This window comes from Centroberyx gerrardi, chromosome 15 (genome assembly GCF_048128805.1).
Source record: "Centroberyx gerrardi isolate f3 chromosome 15, fCenGer3.hap1.cur.20231027, whole genome shotgun sequence".
In the NCBI taxonomy this organism is placed as follows: Eukaryota; Metazoa; Chordata; class Actinopteri; order Beryciformes; family Berycidae; genus Centroberyx; species Centroberyx gerrardi.
In genome coordinates this window covers 25,722,114-25,746,324 of record NC_136011.1, presented here as the reverse complement: position 1 = coordinate 25,746,324, position 24,211 = coordinate 25,722,114, and the positions used below count along the sequence as shown (strand labels likewise).

The following is a 24,211-nucleotide window of genomic DNA, read 5'->3' as shown; positions in this document are numbered from 1 at the left end:
AGGGCTGCTCTCCGAAATGTATCAATTAGACGGATATAAAACTTGCTCGGGTCTTCTCCTCAGTCAGCTCAGCCCCTGACTGCTGAAATGAAGTGCATCCCGGAGACAACATCGGCTGCAGAGCGCTGGGCTTCAAGCGGAGCCTTTTGACTGCGGGCAACAAGGCGTGAGGGAGAACTAATCTTCCCATTTAAATGTTTGTGGCAATTTTATCTAAATGAATTTTAATGCTAAACGAGGGATAATTCCCTTTCTTACCGAGTCCCTCTTCCCTCGCCTGCCCTCCCCGCGCGCAGGAAAATTCCGGCATAATACGTGCATTTGCTGCGCATTATCCATAGCAATGGAGTAAGGTTTACTGAAGTGCGTGTCCCTTTAACTATAAATAGTCCTCTGCTTTCTTCAGTGGGCGTTTGCTGACACATAACCATGTTTAGGTTCCAATATCACTAATATATTAATACCAGAATATTAAGCTTTTGGTTAACATGTGATTTTTGTAGATGCTATAATGTTATTTTTTTTTTCATTTCATCTACAGAGGAAGATAATGTGAGACTAGTTATGAGTTCTGTTATTTGAACAAAATGTATTTATTTACAACACAGATGTACATATATACCCTTCAAAGTGAAAGCATAAGAAACATGACTTGTCTTCAAAGGAATCTTTAAGATGTGCGTAATACATGTTTGAAGCAATGGATAATGGATGCATTGATAGCCCACACAGGCACGTACGCACACACACACACGCATGCACGCATAACCACACATATGCACACACATTCTCTTTCTCTCTCACACACACACACACATTCTGTACGCACGTGCACACACACACAGTGATTTTTACATTCTCTCCTGTCTCATGATAAGCACTACATCATCCGGTAAATCAAAATGAATGGATTGTGGTATATATGGAGTTTTTTTTCCCATAGCCTCTGCCTCTCCCAGTGGCCTGGCCTGTTTCTGGGATCAGGCCGCATCAAACGCTGAGGGGAAGAGAATCCATCGGCCATGCGAATGCTCGGCCTTGTGACATAAAACACATCAACAGGACACAGGAATAGACTTTTAAAGGTCTTCAATCATAGATACACACGGAGTAGACAGGGGAAGAAAAAAACCAGGAAACAACATGCTTGTGGGGTACACACTTGTAGATTCCCATCCAAAAATATTTTTTTGTTTTATTGTGTTTGTTAGCATAATCTAAAGTTATGCGTTTTTATAGCCTGTCACAATGTTAGCCATGTTGACTTTTACATGTGTGTCTGTCCCTGCTGTCAACAGAGTGTAGAATGGTAAAAATGAATAACTGTGCAGTGGCAACAGGCATATGGTCGCTGCTGGATGAAAACCTCATATCTCCAAAATCTTTTTTTCAGGAAAGAAGACTTGTTTTCAGCTTGATCGCCATGCATTTTTTGGAGTTTTGAAAGGGTTTCATATGCCGATCGTACAATTTTCTCAACCCACAGAGGAGCATGTGATCGTTCAGTTGAAGTGAAAACATCAAAAAGCACCGAAATTGGAGTTACAAGGTTTTGGCACGACAGCAGCATGTATACAGAGACTGGCAGCATTGCTAGCAGGTTAGCTGCGGCCTGCAAGTACCTGGATGGGCTGTGTGTATCTATAAACACAGGACATCTGAACCATGACGTCATCCTCACAAGCGCTCCCACTCTCTCTCACCCATCCAAATAAAGGCCTGGGAGAAATGGCAGATTGATCGAATTGTCGGTTTATTCACATTTTTTTTTTTTTTTGTCCTTTTGAAAACGCAAGGTGATTCAATGGAGGGAGGGGGTAGGAGGTCAAAGTTTATGGAGAGACGGCACACACATAGTGTGGAAAGAAACCAGAAAAAAAGAGAAAAAAGTTCACATCCTTTTTTAAAAAATCTATTAGAAACAACATAATATGCAGAACAATACAATAGCATTTACAATACTTAAATTCCCAGTTCTCGTGAGAGTCCAGCGTAATTTTACAACAGTATACAGTATGTTTTCCTCCTCCATTCGCTTCCCACACTAGGAGTTGATATAGTTATACTTTTAATCTTTCATTCTTTCTCTTATCACTCTTTCTCTTGCTTTCTCTCCATTCCACGCTTCAATCCTATATATTTTTTAAAGGGCACCTCTTTCGCTTTGTTAGTGTCCTGTCAAATACAGACATTGGCTTCTCCTTGGTCCAATTCCATCGTTCCAAAGAGTGGAGTGCTCTTCACAGAAAGTCTCTTTTATTTGTCAAGGAGTCTAGTATATATTACCAGGTGCCGCGTTCGCCAAGGTGCTGGCAAACGACCCAATGTGTCTCTCGTGTTTCGTCGATGCTTTCAATCGCAATCACTTTTGACGGAGGAATCCATTTGAACCTAGCGGGCGGCAGGGGGGTGGAGTCTAGCGTCGGCCCACCGGAGACGGGCATCGAGGGAGGGGGGGGGGGGGGGGCATCTGGGTCGTGTGAGACTTGATCTTCTTCTGTGCATCAACGTCGCTGGAAAAGTAGACAGGGGTCGTAGGCACGCGTGGATGGTTTCCACGGTGCGGATATCAGCCGAATAAAATGTTCCTGGGTCTTGGAAGTGGACAGAGGGGTCGCTGTTGGTCGTTGTCGTCGGGAAGTCAGGGAGTCCCGTCCCCATGCTCAGTGGGCCTCTGTGAGACAGGTAATCCCCTGGTAGGCCCTGCAGTTCTGGGGGAAGACACAACCAAAATTGCGGATTAGAGATTCGTTTTGCACAGGCAAATAAAAGAGTTTGCATTCAGCAGATTGGAATATGCTGTGAGCCAAAATCGCTGATCAGAGAGTTTCTGGAAAGACTGTTTTGCATTTACACACTTTACATATCGCTGTAATTAACTCCAATTTTGGGGATTTCCATGTTTTAACTTCAATCGTAGGATTACATGGTCCTCTATGGGTTGATGAAACTACCAAAACCCAACGATAAACTCAGAAATACACTGTTGTCAAGCTAAAACCAAGGCAGTTATTCTTAGTTCCTGAAGGTTGATATTTTGGAGATATAAGGTTTTCACCCGACAGTGACGATATACAAATTTGATCCATGTATTAAAGTTAAATCCATTGAAATCTCAACAATAGATTATGTGTGGAGTCATGCAAATATTATTAAATTCCCAGCAAATTGGCATACTGTCTCTACTGCTGGGATAGAAAGCACTGAAATGCAACAGCAAAATGTTGAATGAGTTGGGTTAGGTGTCATTAATCATTCATTAAACATGACAATAGATCACACTAGACTTCTGAAACCCTGTTCTCATATTACGTTTGCAGGCCGACGGCACGTGAACATAGTCAGGGTGGTAAACACTGCTGATAGATCCTGGAGGAGCAGCACATCGCATGTGACTGTAGGTAACTGTCACACTGCAAACACAACATTGGGGTAATCTAGGTCAGAATACCAACCCAAACCTGCCCTTCACTAAGGTTGTATATGTGTGTATGTATGAGAGAGAGAGAGAGAGAGAGAGAGAGAGAGAGAGAAAGAAGGAGAGAGAGAGAGAGAGCATTGGAGGGTTTAGTGAGTTAATCCTACACCCTCAGTAATGCTACTTTAACAGTAGGAGAGGACTTAGAGACCAAACACACATGATCGACTTGAAGTGATACTAAGGGCCGGTACTTAACATTTCCAGGATAATCTCTTTAACTGGGCTACAAGGAAACTCAAAATTAGCCTTTGATTGATCATTCGATTCTTTAAAGTCAGCTGGCACTGACCTGATTTGACTAACAAAGCCGATCGGCAGCTATAAAACAGAGAACCAAGCAGACATAAGAGTGGGAATATAACTAAGAAGAAGACGATCTAGGGCTGGTATTAATGCGACATAAACTGAAACCAATCTTGCTTTAAGAGCAACACTGATGAACAAGCCTTGAAGTAGGGAACATAAAAGTCCCGACAAATAAGGCGATGGATCTTCCTTGTTTGCAACGACCTCACTGACGCCACGTATCAATCAAAATCCCTTAAACCGGCGCAACCCGCTGCACACAGCTACGCCACCGAGCCTCCTCGCACGATGAAAAATGAGGTAAAGAAATCCATCTTCACCCTCTTCTCCCCCTACACTTCTCTCTCTCTAAAGGCAACAATAGCCGCCATCCGTCTCTGCGGGTGGAAAGGCGCCGCTGAGGAACCACGGCCATTGTTGTAGAAACCAAAGAGGAGAGGTGAGGCTCGCGGCCGCCCGTCACCTGAGAGCGCCGGGGGCCCGTCCACGCGTACGCCATACGCACAATGAACTAAGAGGGCCGCTAAGGACGACACAATGGCAGGCAGGGAAAAGGACGAGGAGGAGCAGCGGGGGAGGAGGACAATAGAGGAGTGGACGCAAGGGCCCTCGTTTGTTCCTCGCATCATCCATCAGTGTTCACCTGGGCCGCTGAAGACAAAAGGTGCGACTTGCGTAATGGAAGGGTGAGCTGCGTTGACGTTGCTATGCGAGCTATGCTAGCCTCCATTAGACTGCTTACTGTTGATGGACCTGATGGCTGTTGTAGGCGTCAAACCTGCGACCTTTCTGTTCTGGGACAGGCTCTGGAGACATGAGGCCACCCTGCCACCCAAAGGACAACAGCCATTACCATTAGCGGTGCAGATTGTACTGGTGGTTAAAGTAGTAATCCGTTAAAATTTCATATAAAGAAATGCCTGTTTTGCTACTCTCTATCTCTGATTGATATAACACAACAGTGATTCAACCTATATCCAGTTCTTGAAAGCTTTTATATTGTCTGTTCTAAACAGCCGGTGTCTGGTAGCTCTTTCCTGGGAAAAATCCTCTGCCACACAGGAAGTGATGCGTTTTACATTTCCGGTTTGTTTGAAATCAACAGAAGAAGAAGAACTGGGTAGTTAGCATGAGCAGCGATAGCCACCATGGCTGAAGAGACAAAGAAAAGAGAAACTCAAACTGCATCAACAGGAAATCCAAGCTCCGCCCACACTGTTTGATTGACAGGTGATCTCTGGGAAGTGCAGTGTAAAAACATCATAGTAATGACCACTTTAACGTCTTGGAATTCTTGAATATGTAGTCTCCTGATGGCCGGAAAAAAAATCCATGTCAAGCTTCTAATAAACACTATGCGTGCTTGAAGGAGCACACATTGCTAATAAGGTTTTTCACTTAATAAGCCAATCAATACATTGAGCTCCAGGCCTCCTTTCTTAGTCTCCAAGGGGGATTCCAGAGGGGCCAAATCAACAGGGACACACATTCACATGGACAATACAAGGGGGCACAAAATCCCCATCGGGACTTGTTTTTTTCCACCGTTCGTTAATAGTAAAAGTTCATCCACCAGAAAGAGAAGTGGAGGGTAGGGGTGGTGATGGGGGAGGGGGGCGGAGGGAGGGATGTTGACCCCTCAGCGGAAGGTTAACAAACTTGCGCTTAATGATTGGAGCAATGAATCCTGGGACAAAGGGTCTCCAGCCGAGACTGGCAGCAGAGGGGTTACGGGCGGCGTTCACTCGAGCGTTCTGCCCGGCGTTTTGGGAAAAGCTCCGAACGGGGAGGGCCAGAGAAAATTCCATACGCCCTGCGCCGTAATTAATTCTTCCACCCTGCGATAACTATTGTCCTGGAACCGAAAATTACAGTTTTCGGGGGCCACCCCTGGCTAATTTCGTGGAAGAGGGAAAGCAGGGGAGAGGAAGAAGAGAAAGGGGGTAAGGGTCATAAGAGAGTCATTCTCGCCGCTATCAAAGGCTCAGCTCTCTTCTGCTTCACTTGCTGGGCTTCATCTCCGCTGACAGGTGTATTGTTTCGCAAGGGGATATAAGCTCTGTAATCATCATCGGGTGGAAAGCATAACGCTCCTCACTAAGCAGGACTAATTGGCTTTAGTTTTAACTAATGTTGCAGTGTGACTGCTAGGCACACCTTCTGTATGGAAGCTCAGCACTCCCCAGCACAATAACCGCTCAATTTAGCCCCACGGTAACAAAACCTCAACTCCGCTAATGAAAATTGCTTATAAAATATAATGAACCTGTGCTCTCTTAATCAAATAAGATAACGTTTTCCCCCCCCCCGTAATAACCTATTAATTTAATTGGTCATGAAAGAATATAACACATCACTTACATTTAATTGACCTAGAAAGGAAAGTAACAATATTTGAGGGAGACGAGCTAGCAGCGATGGCGAGCTGATGAAGCTGTAAAGAAACGACCAGACGCTATAAGGAAGAGAAGACATATTTCTGTCACCCTCCGCTCTCCCTCCTCCCTCCTCCCTCTCTTTCACTCCCTCTGCCCCTCCCTCTTGTCGTTTACTCCTCTCTCCCTCGCCATCTCTTCGTCCGCCCCTCCCTCCTCTCTCCGTCTACCCTTCTCTCTCTCTCTCTCTCTCTCTCTCTTTTTTTTTCTTCCGCCGTCTACCCCTCTCTTTCTCTGCGCTCTGCCCGTCTCGCAGAGGATTCCTCTGGTGGCCCAATTACGAGATTCAGCAGGCAAATTGAGGCTGTTTAAAGCAAGGTCTGCTGGGAAGGCTAGCAGCTGCTGGAAAGAGGCCGCTTGGACACGGCGAACCAGCCCTCATGTTTACACACACACACACACACACACAAACACACACCGAGACGCGCATACACACACACACACACCTCATTCCAAAAGCACAACCTCTCTATAACCATGTTTCCCTGCATCTCAGACGTGAAAGATGCCAAGCCGCGATTCCATGTGAGATCCTTTGTTTTGGTTGTGGACGCTCACAACGGAAACAAGGGCGGCGTGGAGGGGAGGGGAGGGGAGGGGAGGGGGGTGTTTTCAACGTGGCACGTATACACACGCACACACACACACGCACACGCATTCTGTGGAGGGTTAATGGTCTCTATTTTTGTAAACTGAATAAGTCAAATCCATTGGTCACACCTCTGGTGATGGCATATTTAATTTGGATCTAGTCAATTAGGCCCAGCTAAGCTCCATACCCTGCTGGCTACCTCCTCCATTTTGCACTAGTTTATGTCCCCTCCCTGTGCCAGGAGTAATCCTATTACCATACACACACACGCACACGCACATACACACACACACACACACACACACACACACATGCGGTTGCATACACGCGTACGTTTGTAGGTACGCGCACACACACACCCACACTCGCACGCACAGACGCGTGCACGTATCTCACATATGAAAGTGTGTATACAGTATACACATGCACGCACGCATACAAGTATACATACACACAGGCACAGGCACAAACACAGGCACACATGTATGGTATACAAACACACACACACACACGCACACACACGCACACACACACACAAACCAAACAATGATGTTCCAGATCGATTGGACCCGTAGCCGCTTTATACACTCTACACTGTGACAACACCAAGCCTGTATACATCCAGAATTATGTGGGAGTCTATTTGGCCCTGGGGCGAGAAAGAGGGAGAGAGAGAGAGAGAGAGAGAGAGAGAGAGAGGAGAAAGGAGAGACAGAAAATGAGAGATTTAGAGAAACCGAAAAAGGGGGTTTCTGTGAAAGAGATAGAGAGAGAGAACAGAGAGAAAATGTGAGAGAGAGAAAAAACAGAGAGAGAGAAAATAAGAATGAGAGGGAGTGAGAGACACAGAGAGATCATAAGGGAGGGAGAGAGAGAGAGAGAGAGAGAGAGAGAGGTGTTGTCTAGCTGGTTAGTGTGTGTATTAATGTGGCTCATGCATCAACTGCAACCCGGCAGATTTATGACACTTAAGGGGCGCTCACTTCTCTCTCTCTCTTTCTCTCCCTCTCTCTCTCCCTCTCTCTCTCTCTCTCTCTCTCTCTCCTTGCACCGCCGACGACTGCTTACATTTTTGCCAATCAGTCTGTTGCCATGGCAACGTCCCACCTGCCCCCACCGCACACAACCCCCCACCCCAACCCATCCCCGCCCTCCTTCCTTCCCATCACCCCTACCCCTCCCCTCCCTCACCCCCTTTCCCCTCCTTCAGCCCCCCCTCAATTCAATTAAATATAACTTTATCAGCAAGGCTGTTTATCAGAAACAATATTGTAACAATATTGTGTCTATTTTTACAAAAAACAGCAAACAACTCTTTATGCATTCAAAACATATTGAGATGATTAATCGTTTGGCTTGAAAACATACACTGGGTGTCTGTATGCATGTCATATTCTCTCTCTCTCTCTCTCTCTCTCTCTCTCTCTCTCTTTCTCTCTCTCTCTCTCTCTCTCTCTCTCCCCTCTGTCTTCATTTCTCTCTTTCTCTCTCTCCTGAAAACCTTCTCTTGTTTCCCCCCCTCCTCTCTGATATGACTGATGTTTGGTCCTGTAGCCATTGGATATGTGGGAGTGGGAGACAGCTACACACACACACACACACGTACGCACATACACACACACACACACACACACACACGTACGCACATACACAAAGAGTTACAAGGTTGTGATCAAAGGCTCTTATCACCAGACCGAGGGCGGGAGAGGACAGAGGGAGAGAGTGAGTAACAGAGAAAACCAGCCTGGGAAGAAAAGAGGCTGTTTGTACAAATCCTTTTAAACATACGGAAATTTCCTCACATCCAAAAAAACACATACCGCAACCAGACAGGAGATAAAAACAATAAATAAAGAGGCTATATTCGCAAATATATCCATTTTGGGGAATTTTTGTTTTACCATGTTTACCTTAAGTTCATCATTTAATATCTCTTAAGATATAAAGGATCCAGTGTGTAAAAGTGTTTTTATTTGCCAACCAAGAGCTTAAGATAGCTGCTGTCCTTTAAAAACCGCCATAACTTGTTTTAACTTTGCACTATCATTTTGTAAGAGTCGTCGTCGTCACTTTTTTTCAAATGTCAGAGATCTAATTTCGGATCTTAAATTGCAACCTAAAAGCACGTCCGCTCCTCCTGATCTGCGGTGTGAAATGTGTGTGTCGGTGTGTGTCGGTGTGTACTTACATCCCCCTTTGCGTTGCGATTGGTCGGACTGGGGAGGGGCTACATGTAGTGCCACTGTCCTTCCATGCCCATGTTCATGCCCATTCCACCCATAGGGCCTGAAAAACACACAGAGAGAGAGAGCGTTTCAATGCAAAAACACAGCAGAAAGGAGAATTACACTGCAAAAAAATAGACCATAATTTCATTTGTTTCCAATGCAAATCAACTTATTTCCAGAATTATTACCTAGAAAAAAAGTGAAACTGCATTGGAAACAAGTGAGAGTTATCTCACCTCATTGGCAGAATCTTTCTCTTGGTTTAAGAAATATAAGATTTGAAGGCTGAATATGAAACTAAATGACTGGTTAAGATGGACATTTTTTGCAGTGTAGAAAGGAAGGCAGATGTCAACAGGTTCAGCCATTTCTGACATGGATTCTTTACACATTTCTGTAACATGAATGAATATATTTTTAGCGCGAGTAGCCCCAGTGAGAATTGAGCCCTCTAACCTTTTCATTGTTATTGCCTAAACAGGACCGCTGTTGTGCTTTTATTCTAGAGAACATATTGTAGGCCTTTATTTAAACAGACAACAGATTTCCATGCTTTTAATAAGTGCTAGCAAGTATGTCAAACTGTAAAACGATAACCAGGAAAGTGGTTTGCGAACTGAAAAGGAAAACATTACAGCAAATGCCAGGAATGGTTTCTCTGTGAAACTAACTTGACAGACAACATAGCAGAGGAGCACACTGGCTTAAGTCTGGGAGGGAGGAGGGTTCAGGAGAGAGAGGGAGGGAGGGAGGGAGGGAGGGAGGGTGGTGGGGGGGGTTAAGTAGCCTGGCAGTTTATCCAAACCTGCTGACTTTGAGTGGAGGGTGAGATAGGGTTAGAGACTTGAGAGAATCCCAGAAAACAGGGGATAGAGGAGGAGGAGAGGAGCTTAAGGACAAACTCTGGGATTAGACCTGATGGCGTGAGAGAGGGACTGGGAGCGAGGGAGCGAGAGAGCGAGAGAGCGAGAGAGCGAGAGAGCGAGAGAGCGAGGGAGCGAGGGAGCGAGGAGGAAGGAAGGAGATGGTTGTGTAATGTGATTGACCACACCTGTTCTAGTTTGTGTGTCAAGGAGGGGGAGGTGGAGTGTGTGTGTGTGTGTGTGTGTGTGTGTGTCTTTATCGGTGTGTCTGAGGGTGCACATACTGTACAGCTTACGCTTAAACCACCACATAGCACCATATAGCTTCCACTAAGCGCTTGTGTGTGGGAAGAGACAAGGAGCATGCAGGTAGGGCAAACCAGACACAAGCAGATATGAAACACACCGACACCTAGCGAGAGAGAGAGAGAGAGAGAGAGAGAGAGAGAGAGATAAGAAGAAGAGAAAGGAGAGAGAGGAAAGGGAGGGAGACAGGCGAGCGAGGAAGAGGAAAAAGACGAGACGGGTGAAAAATTAAGAGATAGGAGGGGGAGAGAGAAAGGAGAGGAGAGGCAAGACGCAAGGAGAGGAAAATGAGCTGAGACAGTAGGGAATGAGAGAGCAAGACGGGGGGGGGGGGAAAGGGATAAGAGAGGAGAAAGAGAGGAAAGAGTGAGGGAGGAAAGAAAGGGACAGACACGCAGAGAAAGCCTTACCAGGTGGTCTGATTCCCATGTGCTGCTGGCCGTCCATGACGAAGCCCCCCATCGGCTGGCCATCTGGATTGTAGGGAGCTCCTTGACTTACTGTGGATGGAGGAGGAGACGGAGGGAGGGAGGGATGGAGGGACGGAGGGAGGGAGGGAGGGAGGGAGGGGACGGAGTGGTCAATTAGTGCTTTTAATTAAGGCTCAGTGGCCGAAGCGGGATCATCTGTTGGCCGGCGCACGCACAGGGAGCCGCCGTTGTCTCCCAACGTCACTCTGCTGTGTGTCTCTCCAGCCGGCTCTCGCTGTAAGCTCCTGGTAGACTTTAATGCGTCTAAATGCCTTAATAGGGATCGGCCTGTGAGAATTCAACGCATTCACTGCTGCACGCTACCGACTGGGACGGGTTTCACTCCCATTTTGAAAAAAAAACAGAAAAGAAATAGAAGGAGAGGAATTTGCTCCAAAAATAAGATGTGCATCATTTGTAAGACCATTAAAACGAGTTAGGGTCACTTAAGGCCTTGGGTGGACAAAATGAATCCTTTAGTTTTTAAAGATACTGAAGGAACCGTTTCAGGTGATGATTTTTTTGAAAATGAACTCTTTTTCTAGAGATTCGCCTCTCAATATTTTAAAAAATATACACTATTCAATCCAAATCATTGTTGCTATTTTGTAGGCAAAAGGTAATGAAATGCTTAATAATTTAAAAAGCATTCCATGGAGAGTTATGTTGTCATGTCAGCTATCATTTCATCAGAGTAGTCACTTTCTTTTCAAAAGGTGGATATCTCTCTCTATCTTTGAAACCAAACTCTTCCTATGTAAATGATACTTTAGGATTATCATGCTGAAAAAATGCTATTTTTCCTTATACAATTACAGCTGCAGTTATTACTTTTGCCTTAATTGCTGCTCCTATCCTATCCATATAACTTATATACGTCATCAAAAGAACTCAAAAATGAACTCCAGGCTTAGAAAGTTTTAGAAATCAGTCTTGCCAACAATAAGTCATTTTTGCTGCATGACCTCAGGCTTTGCCCTCACCTAAATGCTTTATCTAATAAATACTGGCTATAACTGAGCAGCAACTATAAGTAGGTGAAACCTGATAGGGCTCCTATTTTTTTGCCCGCCTCCATTGTTCTGCTTTCTCATAGAAATCCACTTACCTCCGATATAGGCTGTTTGGGGGTCACTCAAGCAAAAACAAGAACTCGGCCCCAACTGAATGCCTTTGAACTTTACTGCGCCCCTAATGCCACCCTGACCTCTGACCCCTATTACAGGTAATAAAGTTTACGGCAGTCCAAACCAAGCCATGCACCAGGGGGACCGCTCACTCACTCACTCACTCCCCTCGCTCCCTCAAACAGCCGCAAATGGGGACGGGGAGTTTAAAGGCGGGGGGGGGGGGGGGGGGTAAAAACAGGTCTGGAGCCAAAAAGCCAAACAAGGGTCACCCAAAAAAAGAAACGGGTGTAGTTCTCTTATGTTTTGGTTTGAGCCGGAGAGCGGGGCTTCAGTGTTTTTTTCCTTTGCCTGGTGGGCGAAGGGGGGAGGAAGGGGTTAAGAGCAAACTTTACTAGGAACACAGCTAGTTTTGTTTACGGGCTCAGAAAAATAAATCCACTCAACGTTAACTAATTTTCAGCCAAATTATTATATTTTATAATTAATTGTTTCTCACCCCAAATAGCATGTCAAAGTAAATTAGTGCTTGCGGTTAATGTTGTAACATTTCGGCTCTTCGTTTTAGTGGTCAGTCACTCCAGTAAGGGGGAAACCCCCTGAAGGCTGTGGACATTCCAGGATCGGGGGGGTCAGTCCTGTATTTACCAGCTGAGGGGCCTCCGGGTGCATGGCTTGAGGACGGCTTTCGCCTGCGCGACTTGAATACAGTAACTATAGGAGACTTGCCTGCACGGTTCGACTGGTCGATCATGGGCTGCACTATTCTCCTCCTCGCATTAATGAACCTAAAGGAGAGGAAGAGAAAGAGGGAGAGGATGGATGGAGGGAGAGAGGGGAGGAAAGAGAAGAGGGGTTGAGGGGACAAAGAGAGAAAACACAGTCAGTGTATTTCTCAAAACAAGATGAGGCAAAAATCGCTGACTAAGACCCTGAAAAACGTTAAGCTTGGCACAGAACACGAAAACAAACACGTTGCCAAACCAGCCTCTTTCTCTTAGCTAACCATAATAGTGGTATGGAGAAATGGTTCCCCCCCCGAAGCCAGCCTGAGCCTGGTAAAGCCCCAGGAGAACCGCGGCGAAAGTCACACCTTAACAACCGAGGCGGTTGTCTTCCAAAACGCACAACTCTGCGACTTGTACAAACTTGCACGGCTTCAACGTATACACAGGCCCGTCGGCCTGAACACTGGGGTCTTTGTGGGGCGAGGCTTAACTGGGATTTTCTCTCTGCCTGTTTGAAACATGTCGACCCATCTCGCTTTGTTGGAGGCGTTCCACCTCGCGACGAGCCGAGATCGCTGACTGTTTAACACACTTGGCTCGGAGCGCCTGTGTGGGAAGTGTTGCTGACAGAAACATGTCACGTTGCCATTGGTAAGAGGCATTGTTTTGGGCGATATGTTAGGCTGTGTTAAGACAGGTGATCGAGTGTTTCTCAGTGACAGCGGGAGCTGTTTTTAGTGTGTGTGTATGTGCGTGCGTGTGTGTGTGTGTGTTTTCACAGGAGCAGTATATTTGGCATATATAGCCTTGGACCAACCCCTTTACCCCGTGACCTCCAATAAAAGCACACGGTCCGACCATTTAGCATGTGCACGTGCACACACACACACACACTCGTAAACAGAAACACACACACATACACATATTTTCTTGGCTTACTTCTCTCTCAATCTTTCTCTTTCAAACATTCATTCACACACATTCACATACAGGCACACACACACACACACACACACACACACACAAGCCGCGCTCTGGCCTTGCTCAGGCTAACCCCTTGTGAAATGACCTTTTGACCTGTGCTGACCCCGAGGAGAGAGGGCTCTTGGGACTTCTGACTTGATTTATGTGCTCCTGCTGTTGCCCCACCGGACACTTCCATTTCATCTTTAAAAGGGGGGGAATTAGTCGAACTTTAGCGAAACAATGGCCGCCCCGCACTTTTGAAGCTGGGAAAGCGAGGGGGCACGGACGGTTGAGGAGGATTTAAGGGGCCTAGGAGAGGAGAGAAGGAGGAAGGGTGGAGGGAGAGAGGTGAAAAACAAAAGGACACTAGCCGGCGCATCTGTTCGACCCCTAATTAGTGAATGGTACCCTCTCGTTTTATATCTCTTTAACACTCCCACTCTAACTGCTTTATGGAGCTTTGGTGCTACTCCTCTTTTTCCGCGCTCCCCTGCACTCTGCTATCTGTCCCATATCACCTTCTAAAGACAGCGAGAGAAAGAGATAGAGGGAAAGGAAGAGAGAGAGTGACAGAGAGAGATAGCAAGAGACAGAGAGAGTATGATTGGTAGCCTAATCATTTCCCTGTATTGTTTTGATGTGATTGTTCGACACTGTTATGGTTTGTAAGCCGCTTTGGAAAAACTGTTAATTTTTGACAGGGGCGCAAATGAAGCATCTGTGAATTGAACTGATTTGAGAGAAAGAAAGAAAGAAAGAAAGAAAAAAAGAAAGAAAGAAAGAAAGAGAGATCTTGTCGATCTTTAAGCTCGAGGCTTTGGCAATATTGTTCTCTGTATTTGTGCCAATAAAGCACGTTGAATTGGAATTGAGAGAGAGAAAGAGAGAGAGAGAGCTAAGGAGGAATGCAAGAATGTACTGACATGGCAGAGCACCATCAAATGAGGGAACGTCTGGAGTTTTATCACCAACACCCCCCCACCCCACCCCCCACCCCCCTTCCCTAGCTACCCTGCTCTACTGGGGGAGATATGGGGGGAGGAGCGAGGGAGGGAGGGAGGGGGCTGGGTGTGGAGGGAGTGTTGAGGAGGCCTCGGCATTCCTTTTATTGCCCTCCTCTCCTCTCCTCTCCCCTCCTCTCCTCTCCTCTCCTCTCCCCTCCACTCCCCTCCTCTCCCCTCCTCTCCTCTCCTCTCCTCTACCCCTCCTCTCCTCTCCTCTCCTCTCCTCTCCCCTCCTCTCCTCTCCTCTCCTCTCCCCTCCCCTCCTCTCCTCTCCTCTCCTCTCCTCTCCCCTCCTCTCCTCCTCTCCTCTCCTCGCCGGGCCCTTCATAGCAGGAAGGGGTCAACTTTAGGCCAGTGCCAGCTAACTGTTGACCTCTCCCTCTCTTCTGCTAGTACTGCTTCTTCTCCTTCTTCCTCCTCGCCTCTGTTCTTCCCTTCCCTCTCTCTCTATCCTATTTCCTTCCTCTCTCTCTTTTGCTCCTGCTCCCCTTTGTTCCTTCTTCCTCTCTCAAAATACACTGATGCAACACAGGAGGTTGTTTTGGCAATAGGTGTGCACTTCTTAGAGCGTCTTCAGAGAGGTTCAGGCAGCCGTTTGTTCCTGGTGCGAAGAGGCTTTGGCACCAGTGTAATGGAGCTGCACCTGAGTGACTGAGTCTCTGATGGGTTTGTTATGTTACCAAGGTATTCAGGTCTGTCAGTGTGAGTCATGTCCTGGTTGTTCTTGTTCTTGATTGTATCACTTGAAGTGTTTCAGTGATCAAAGAATTTTCCACTGTAGATCAATGAAGCACACTACTATTACTACTACTACTATTACTACCAAAACTACTACTACTACTACTACTACTATTACTACTGCTACTATTACTACCAAAACTACTACTACTACTACTACTACTACTGCTACTATTACTACCAAAACTACTACTACTACTACTACTACTACTACTACTATTACTACTGCTACTATTACTACCAAAACTACTACTACTACTACTACTACTATTACTACTGCTACTATTACTACCAAAACTACTACTACTACTACTACTACTATTACTACTGCTACTATTACTACCAAAACTACTACTACTACTACTACTACTACTACTACTACTACTACTACTACTACTGCTACTATTACTACCAAAACTACTACTACTACTACTACTACTACTGCTACTATTACTACCAAAACTACTACTACTACTACTACTACTACTACTACTACTACTACTACTGCTACTATTACTACCAAAACTACTGCTACTACTACTACTACTACTACTACTACTGCTGCTGCTGCTACTACTACTAAAACTACTACTACTGCTGCTACTGCTATTATTACAACTACTAATACTCCTGCTGCTGCTACTACTGCTACTACTACTACTACTACTACTACTACTACTATTACTAACACTAATAATACTGCTACTACTACTACTACTACTGCTGCTGCTACTACTGCTACTATAACTAATACTCCTGCTGCTGCTATTTCTATAATTTCCTATCATTACTACCAACTCTACTGCTACTTTGTGCTTGTAAATGATTCCCTTTCTGTTTTGCCTCTCACCCATTCTCTGTCCCTCTCTGTATCTGTTTCCTTCTCCTTATCACTCCTTCCCTGCATGGTGGAAACTGGCAGTCCACCTCCCAGCAGCCAACCCACCCACTAACCCCCCCACCCCCCCACCCCCCCCACCCCCCCCCCACCCCGTCACCCCCCTGCCGAAAACTCTCGGCGGTTTCCTGTCCCCGTCGTCCCCATATCTGAGGCCAGATGCACCATGGGGGCTGGAACAAAGGATAAAATGCCTCTCACAATAGCGGCCAGGGGAACGGAGCGATGGAGAGCGGGAGAGAGAGGGAGGGAAGGAGGAGTGAGAGAGTGGGAAACGAGTGAGAGAGAGAGAGAGAGAGAGGCAAGGGGTTCTGGTCTACAAACCAGACGCTCTTGCTGTGACCATTAATAAGCCGACAGAGAGAGAGAGAGACGAGGAGGAGGGGGGAGGGGGGTGAGAGAGGAAATAAGAAAGGGAGAGAGAAAGATAGAGACGCAGAGAGAGAGATAAAGAGCGATGGAGAGACAGAGAGAGAGAGAGAGAGCAGAGAAGCAGAGTTCCTCTATTAGGGGGAGTGCGGCTTCACCTTTGCACGACCCCCGGGCGCTATAGGGCCCGTGTTTATGGCCTGTTCATTCCCCTGCCTCCCATCGCAACACAATGAGCCGCACTATTCAGCCCCGCTCGCCGCAACAATGGCTGGGCTATTTTGGCGTGACACACCACTGGTGGTACGCCTAAAAGTTGGGCCAGAAATACAGAAAGGCAGAGAGAGAGTGAGACGGAGGAAGGAAAATGACGTGACAAAAAATGCGGCCCTGTGTAGTTCAGTGAGTCGAGCGCGGCGCTAACTCTGTCAGGATTAGGACTTTGATTCCCATCGGGGCCACGCATGCTTAAAATATCCATGTACTGTGAGGCGCTTTGGATGAAAAAAACACGTCCGCCATACACTACCAGTTAAAAGTTTGGACACACCACATTTTTCTTTATTTTAGAATAATAGTAAAGACATTAAAACTATGAAATAACACAAATGGAATTATGCAGTGACCAAAAAAGTGTTAAACAAATCAAAACTATCTTATATTTTAGATTCTTTAAAGTTTGCCTTGATGGAAAGGCAAAGGCTTTGGAAAGAAATCAACTTCACTATTTATATTTGTCTAAGAAACAAATTTCAAAAATTTAAGCACAAGCCTTTAGATCAAAATGGCTTTAAGGAAATGAAAAACACAGTACATCCATTCAGGTGGGTCCAAACTTTTGACTGGTAGTGTATGTCACGCCAGAACCGAAGGCTCTTAGAAGTCACATGAGGAAAGTGGGTGAATTTTATTCTTCATTGTTTCTCTTCCAATTCCTCTCTTTCTGAGTTTCCTTATGTCTCGATTAATCCTCCCACCCCTCTCCCTCCTTCTCTGGAAAGAGTGGAACTGATTGCAACGGCGTCTGCCAAGCCCTTGCTAATGTCCTATTCTCATTACACCCGAAACGTGCACACACACACACACACACGTACGCACGCGGCGCCGAGGCAGCCGCACACAGGTGTACACGAAGCGCACGTGAAATGCCCAATTAAAAGCAAGAAATTGTCTTTTTCATCAGCTGCCTTTGTTGCGTGACCAATTAGGGGATAATTTAATAACGAGCGGTGGAAAGATGCAGATTGGATATACAAAAGGTTACTCTGCTAGCTCGTCGATTTAAATTCATGTGGAGTTCTCAATTTCTGTAGCCATGCTCGCACACACACACACACACACACACACACACACACACACACACACCTCCTGAGCTTTCTACCAATACTATATTAGTAATATGAGACACACTGCAACACACAAATGTGCACACACACACACGCATGCACAGCATCTTCTAAGCTCACTACCACTATTACATTAGTAATCTGAGAGAAGGCGCACACACAAGAGCTACACACACACCCGCCCACACACACACACACACACACCTCACGTCTGTGCACAGCTGGATATTTCAACATCACACATACACCAGGGCACGGCGTTGTATTTCAACACACGCCGACAGAGGTTTACATGCATATTCAAATCCGACAGCCGCTTAAAATAACTGTGTAACCACACACTACTCCCGGCTGCCAATCAATGTGATTTAAAAGCAGTAAAAAGAAAGCGAGCTCTGACGGGTGGAATCATGTACCTTATCATCAGGTTGTCACTGCGCGGCTAGCATCGATTGTCTACCGCTCAACCACAATTAACGCCCAGCCCATATATCCTTCCTACACACACACACACACACACACACAAGCTAACTCAAACACCCTTCTGTCTAGTTTTTCTATCTGTATTTATGCCCTTTATTTCTCTGTAAAGCACTTTGCAGCAAACCCTGTTTTTAGACGTGCTTTATAAAGTTAAATAAAGAGTGCTTCATAGACAGATTTTCTTGCATGACTTTTTCAAAAGCAAACGTTTAAAAGTACAAGAAAACGCACAAAAGCAGCTTGCAGTTTGGTTCCAACTTTGGTAAATATATGAAAAATGAAGGCATACATTTAGATACACACACACACACAGAGTTAGAGGTCATGAGTCTAGATTCAGATACACACTGATATGTTACACACACACACCTCCTCCATTCTTATATCACACCTTATCTCCCTGCAGAACTATATTATCCCGTTCTGTGGCCCTGCACATCTCCATCTTCTTAAGTAATTAGTTATTACATTATAGAGCTCGCATATTCTCTTATCCGCTGCAGGGGGTGGAGGCAGTGGTGTGTGTGCATGTACCTGTGCACAAGTGTGGGTGTGAGAGTGTGTACGTGGGCGTGTGTGCGTTGGAATTACAGTTATGAGTTTCTCCCCTCGCTCTCCTCGTCTGTCGAGTTAACTCATAAATCACCTCCTTCTCCTTCCTTCCTTCCTACCATTCCTCCCTCTGCTTCCCTCCCTCTCTTCCTCTCCTCTCCTCCTCCTCTGTGTCATTCCCAGGTCAGATGCTTGGATTAGATGCTGCAGATTAGTTTAAATAAACCAATGCAGCTGCCTGCAGGCCCAGAGTCCATTTGCACCACACACACACACACACACACACACACTTGAGGGAGGTGGTTAGTCAGCAAAACCAACCACAAAACAAATGCAAACACACACTTTACATTTAAACTGAGGGCAGTGAATGGTGACGTCTATTTTCAACAGTGTGTGCATGATTTGTAACTGAGCTAATATTGTCAAAGCAATTTACAAACTATTCAAAACACTGAACAGCAACTTCACAAGCAGTGTTAGAACACAGTATTTATATAATTGATGTCAATTGACATCTGGAAACAGCCTAAACTCTCAGTCTAAAAAGTATGTTCCACAGACTGCTGAATGTACAAAATATTAGGGACACTGATTCTTTCATCAGTTCTTCAATTATCCCTTATTGATTTATCTTATTAAATCTACACCAATCACAAAGGAGGAGAGAAGCAGACGAGTTACAGAAGGATTTTTAAGCTTTGAGACAACTGAGATGTTGATCGTGTAAAAAGGAGCTGCAGCTCAACATCAGGAAGACGTCCCTAATATTTTCTACATTCAGTGTATTTCCCTCCTTTCTCTACAGCTTTCAACATGTACGAACACACATGCACATATGTACACACACACACACACACACACACACATACATATGCATACACACTTACAAACCCACTGCACCCCACACATGCTGCTACTCGCCTGTCTACCTGTGTCATCGTTCTCACCCTTTTCCCTGAAGCTGCTCAGGACAATCAAAAAAGCTACAGGCTGTCTTTGGTCTCTAACACACACACACACACACATACACACACACACACAACCCCGCTGAAGACCCATGATCCTCTCTGTTTCCTCACCAGCCTCTATTAGAAAAGACTGTGTGCATTAGGTCTGTGGTGGAAAGACTAGACTTATTCGTTTTTGAGTCAGCAATACATGCAAGTCTGTATTTGGCAGGCAAACAGTTCCTGAATCATCTCCAACTGTATACATAGGTATGCACAGACACACCCACTGACACACACACACACACATACACACGTACACGCAGGTCCCCTGATCCAACGCCTAATAACATGAGGTGGATTAGCTAAACCCAGGTCCACATATGGGGGCAAACTTAAGAAAACAGTGTGAAATGTAAAAAGGAGCTTTAGACTGAGAGCAGCTATGCGGTCACTTAATCCCCATTACTGCACACACACATAAAATACAAGTACGCAAGCACACACACACACATCTACACACACCCACACACACACTACTCCCCGTTGCTCTACTACCCAAGAGCCCAGTGTCCATTAACAGAGCCATGAATCTAGCACTAAAGCTGGTTTTACAGAGTAGAGCAACGAGCTGGTGAACCAGACACACTGTAAGGAAACACACACACACACACACACACACACAGTTTTGACTCTAGATACACATACACACTGATATATAAGTGCATCTGCGTCTGTGTGTGCGTGTGTGTGTGTGTGTGTGTGTGTGTGTATGTGTCCATGACAACCAGGTGCCTCTCAGAGTTATGGAGAGGAAATGTTGGCCATTGAAAAACATACATGAACTCATTGGCACTGACTGGGCCGGCTTCGCAACACTCACTGACTTGTAAATAGAGCTTGCCAAAAGACAAAATATAAACAGAGGGTGTGATCGAGAGAGAGAGAGAGGGAGAGAGAGAGAGAGAGAGAGAGAGAGAGAGAGAGAGAGAGAGAGAGAGAGAGAGAGAGAGAGAGAGTTAAAAGCGACAAAAGGAGAAGAAGAAAGAGAAAAGAGAAAGAAATACAGACAGAGAGCTGGAGTAAAGACGTATATAGTGTTTATCCTCCATCTCTCTCTTTATCTCTCTGTCTGCTTCCCTCCCTCCACACACAGTGAGAGAGCGCTGGACTCAGTTAGCCGGTCATCCATCAATGCCAGAGTAAGGGTATGGCTTCAAGCCTGGCTTTGCCCAAAAACAACATGGCTGTCCTGCGCTGCCCACTCCACAAACACAACATTGGACAGACCCTGTGTCTGCAGTGGCCTTTAGCCTTTGGGCTTGGATCGAAATGTATGTGTGCCTGTGTGTGTGTGCATGTGTGTGCGTGTGTGTGTGTGTATGTGTGTGCGTGTGTGTGTGTGTGTGCATGTGCCGTGTGTACGTGCATGTGTGTAAGCTCTGTCAGCAGTACTCTCACTGTATGACAGCAAGGCCTTGTATGTGTGTAATTGTGCGTGTGTGTGTGTGTGTGTGCGTATGCATATATATGTTTTTGTGTGTGTGTGTTTGCGTGTGAATACATACAGTACGCGTTTGTATCTGGCATGTACACATATACTGTAAATACACAAACTTAGCCTACACCACCCAAAAAAGTAAAAATCTCAGTTTGCACACACACACACACACACACACACACACACACACACACACACAGACGACCACACTGTCACGCAGAGCCAGTATTGCTGACAGGGCTTACAGTGGGCACTGTTGCGAACGCACCGTGGTTGACCTAAATCCCCCCACACTGCCCGTGTCATATCCTGTCTCTGCGCGTGTCACTTCCCCCCGCTGGCTCCCAGCAGCCGCCTCGACGGGGTTCCCTCCTCCGACCGGCCGGGAACTAGCAGAGGCAGTTTTAGGCATCCAACACTCACAGTCAGCAAACAACAGAGCAGAGGGACAGCGGGAGAGGAGAGAAAAGAGTGCTTGACCTATGAAAAATAGTGGGAATCGTGATTGGATTGGATTGTATCTGTACTGAGACTGTGGTAACAAGCCCTGGAAGCCTATTTTTTTTACAGTTTTACATGCTTACATTTAGATATTAGCTTCTCATAATTTGAACTGGTCTATTCCAAAACATTACATATCCGTTTTAGGGGTAAAAATCATTTTTTAACCTGTCTAAAATATAGAAGAACCAGTCTATACCTGCGATCCTGAAAATAGCCCAATAATTTTCAACTTGCACTATCAATTCTGCTGTTTCTTTTTATTTCTCTTAAATGGCGGATATGTCATTTTAGAATGAAACGTGCCGTCACTAGCGCAGGATTTCCCAGCTATCCCGGGCTGACTCGATTCACAACAATGTCGGATCAATACTGGAAATAATACTGTCAGAAAAACAACTGACCGACAGTCGCCATATGCTTCAGTACCAGCAGAAGCAGCAGCCAGTGTGTATAAATCTCATCAGTCTACACAGGTTTTGTCTACAACTGGCCTATGGTCCTTTACATGGACCCATAATGCCTGTAATGTCTCTTATTTGTAAGAGTAGGTGTCGTTTTTATTTTAAAAGGTGGATCTCGTTGTGGAAACAGGAACATCAGAACGACGACCGACCGACGGTGGCGAGCGTGACGGCGCCCGTGTGCGGCGCAACACAGAGCCTGCTTTTCACGTTCTGCTGCCTTTTCATGTTTCGGAACCCCCCCCTCCCACACACACACACACACACACACACACACACACACCCTCCACAACAAAAGGAGGATGAAAAGCGAGGGAGTGGAGTGGGGAGAAATGAAGAAGAGGGAATGAAAAAAAAGAGAGGGAGTAGAGGGGGGGGGGAATGAAGAGAAATGCAGGTTTGGCCTCGGGCGCTGTGCTGTGATGTAAGAGAAAGAGAGAGTGTGAGAGAAAGAAAGAGAGAGAAAGGAGGAGGAGGAGGAAGGGGGGAGGAGGGCCGGTGTTCGCTTCACAGAATGTTTTTGCACATGCAAACACGCTCAAGAAGCAGAAAAACCGAGCGCACACGTGAACATGGACACATATATGAGTGTATGAGCGCGCACACACACACACACACACGCACACACACACACGTCTACACACACATTTCTGTTGACATAATAAAGACAGGATCGTGTCTGCGCAGGCTGAGGATTCCTGTAAAAGCCTATTGGTGGCAACACACTTCAAATTGAGAGAAGAAAATGTTGTTTTTGAAATGATTTTCACATTTTAATGTGGCTGATGTTTCACCTTTCGCTTGGTGTTGAAACCCAGGGGTGAGATCATGTTTAGTGTAAAGTGCGTGTGTTCATTTGTGTGTGTGTGTGTGTGTGTGTGTGTGTGTGTGCGTGCGTGTGTGTGTGGTATATAATGTCATGGAGTTTCGGGCTTAAGCAACTTGACAGAGCTGCAGTGTATGAACCAGGCTCTAGGGCATGGTCTGAAACTGGGCCTGCTAATTCCAAAACACACACACACACACACACACACACACACACACACACGCACACACACGCACACACACACACACCTCAGAAAGCTTTCTGTGAACAAGTTCCAGCATCTCTCTCTCCAGGCTGTCAACATAGCGAAGCATGCAACTCATCTTTCTCTTTCTCTCTCTCTCTCTCTCTCTCTCTCTCTCTCTCTCTCTACCTGCACTTCTCTCTCTCTCTCTCTCTCTCTCTCTCTCTCAAATCATTTCAATTCATTGCACTTTACTGGTATAAACGTTACACAAACAACATTACCAAAAGAGTCTAAATACAACGGGGATTCGCCTTAAAAAAAATACGAACAACGACAGTAAATACCTACATCTCCCTCCATGCTTCCATGTTGTTCTTTCTCTCTCACCTCCCCACCTCTCTCTTCCCTTTCTTCCCTAACTCTCTCGCTCTGTCCATCCCTCTCCCTCCTTCCCTCGTCCCTCCCCTCTCCTCTCCCTCTGCTCGTCCTTTCAGAAACCCGATAAGCGGAGTATATACGTGCCACGCCGCTCCTTCCTAAGTACCCTCCACGTCCGTCCACTCCGCTCTCTCACACACTCCCTCTCTCTCTCTCTCTTTTTCTCTCTCACTCTCTCCCTGTCTATGCTTTTAAGACGTTCGTAAAAGGAGGTCTTATTGACAAAACAATCGCTCGCTGGGGCTTAAACACTGCCTTTAAAGGGGCATTATTAAATTGCAGACAGGAAGGGGAGGGGCGGCCAACAAGGGAAACCTGATGACCCCGCCATCGATTTTTACATCAGCGGAGCGTTAGGAGAACTTAGCAGAGAGATACTGACTGTAGCGAGAGGAGGAGGGAGGAGAGAGAGAGAGAGAGAAAGAAAGACATTTTATATCTTACGTTTTAGG

The 24,211-nt window shown here is 45.9% G+C and overlaps 1 protein-coding gene across 1 annotated transcript in view; it reads right to left on the bottom strand.

Moving 5' to 3' along the window:
• Positions 1 to 580: 580 nt before the first annotated feature.
• The window catches only part of meis1b (Meis homeobox 1 b), a 96,076-nt gene continuing 72,445 nt past the window's right edge, over positions 581 to 24,211 (bottom strand). Inside the window, 4 exon segments of the mRNA XM_078288581.1 lie at positions 581 to 2,711; positions 9,003 to 9,100; positions 10,622 to 10,707; positions 12,534 to 12,596. Coding sequence (XP_078144707.1) covers positions 9,042 to 9,100; positions 10,622 to 10,707; positions 12,534 to 12,596 — 208 coding nt within the window. The 3' untranslated portion in view covers positions 581 to 2,711; positions 9,003 to 9,041.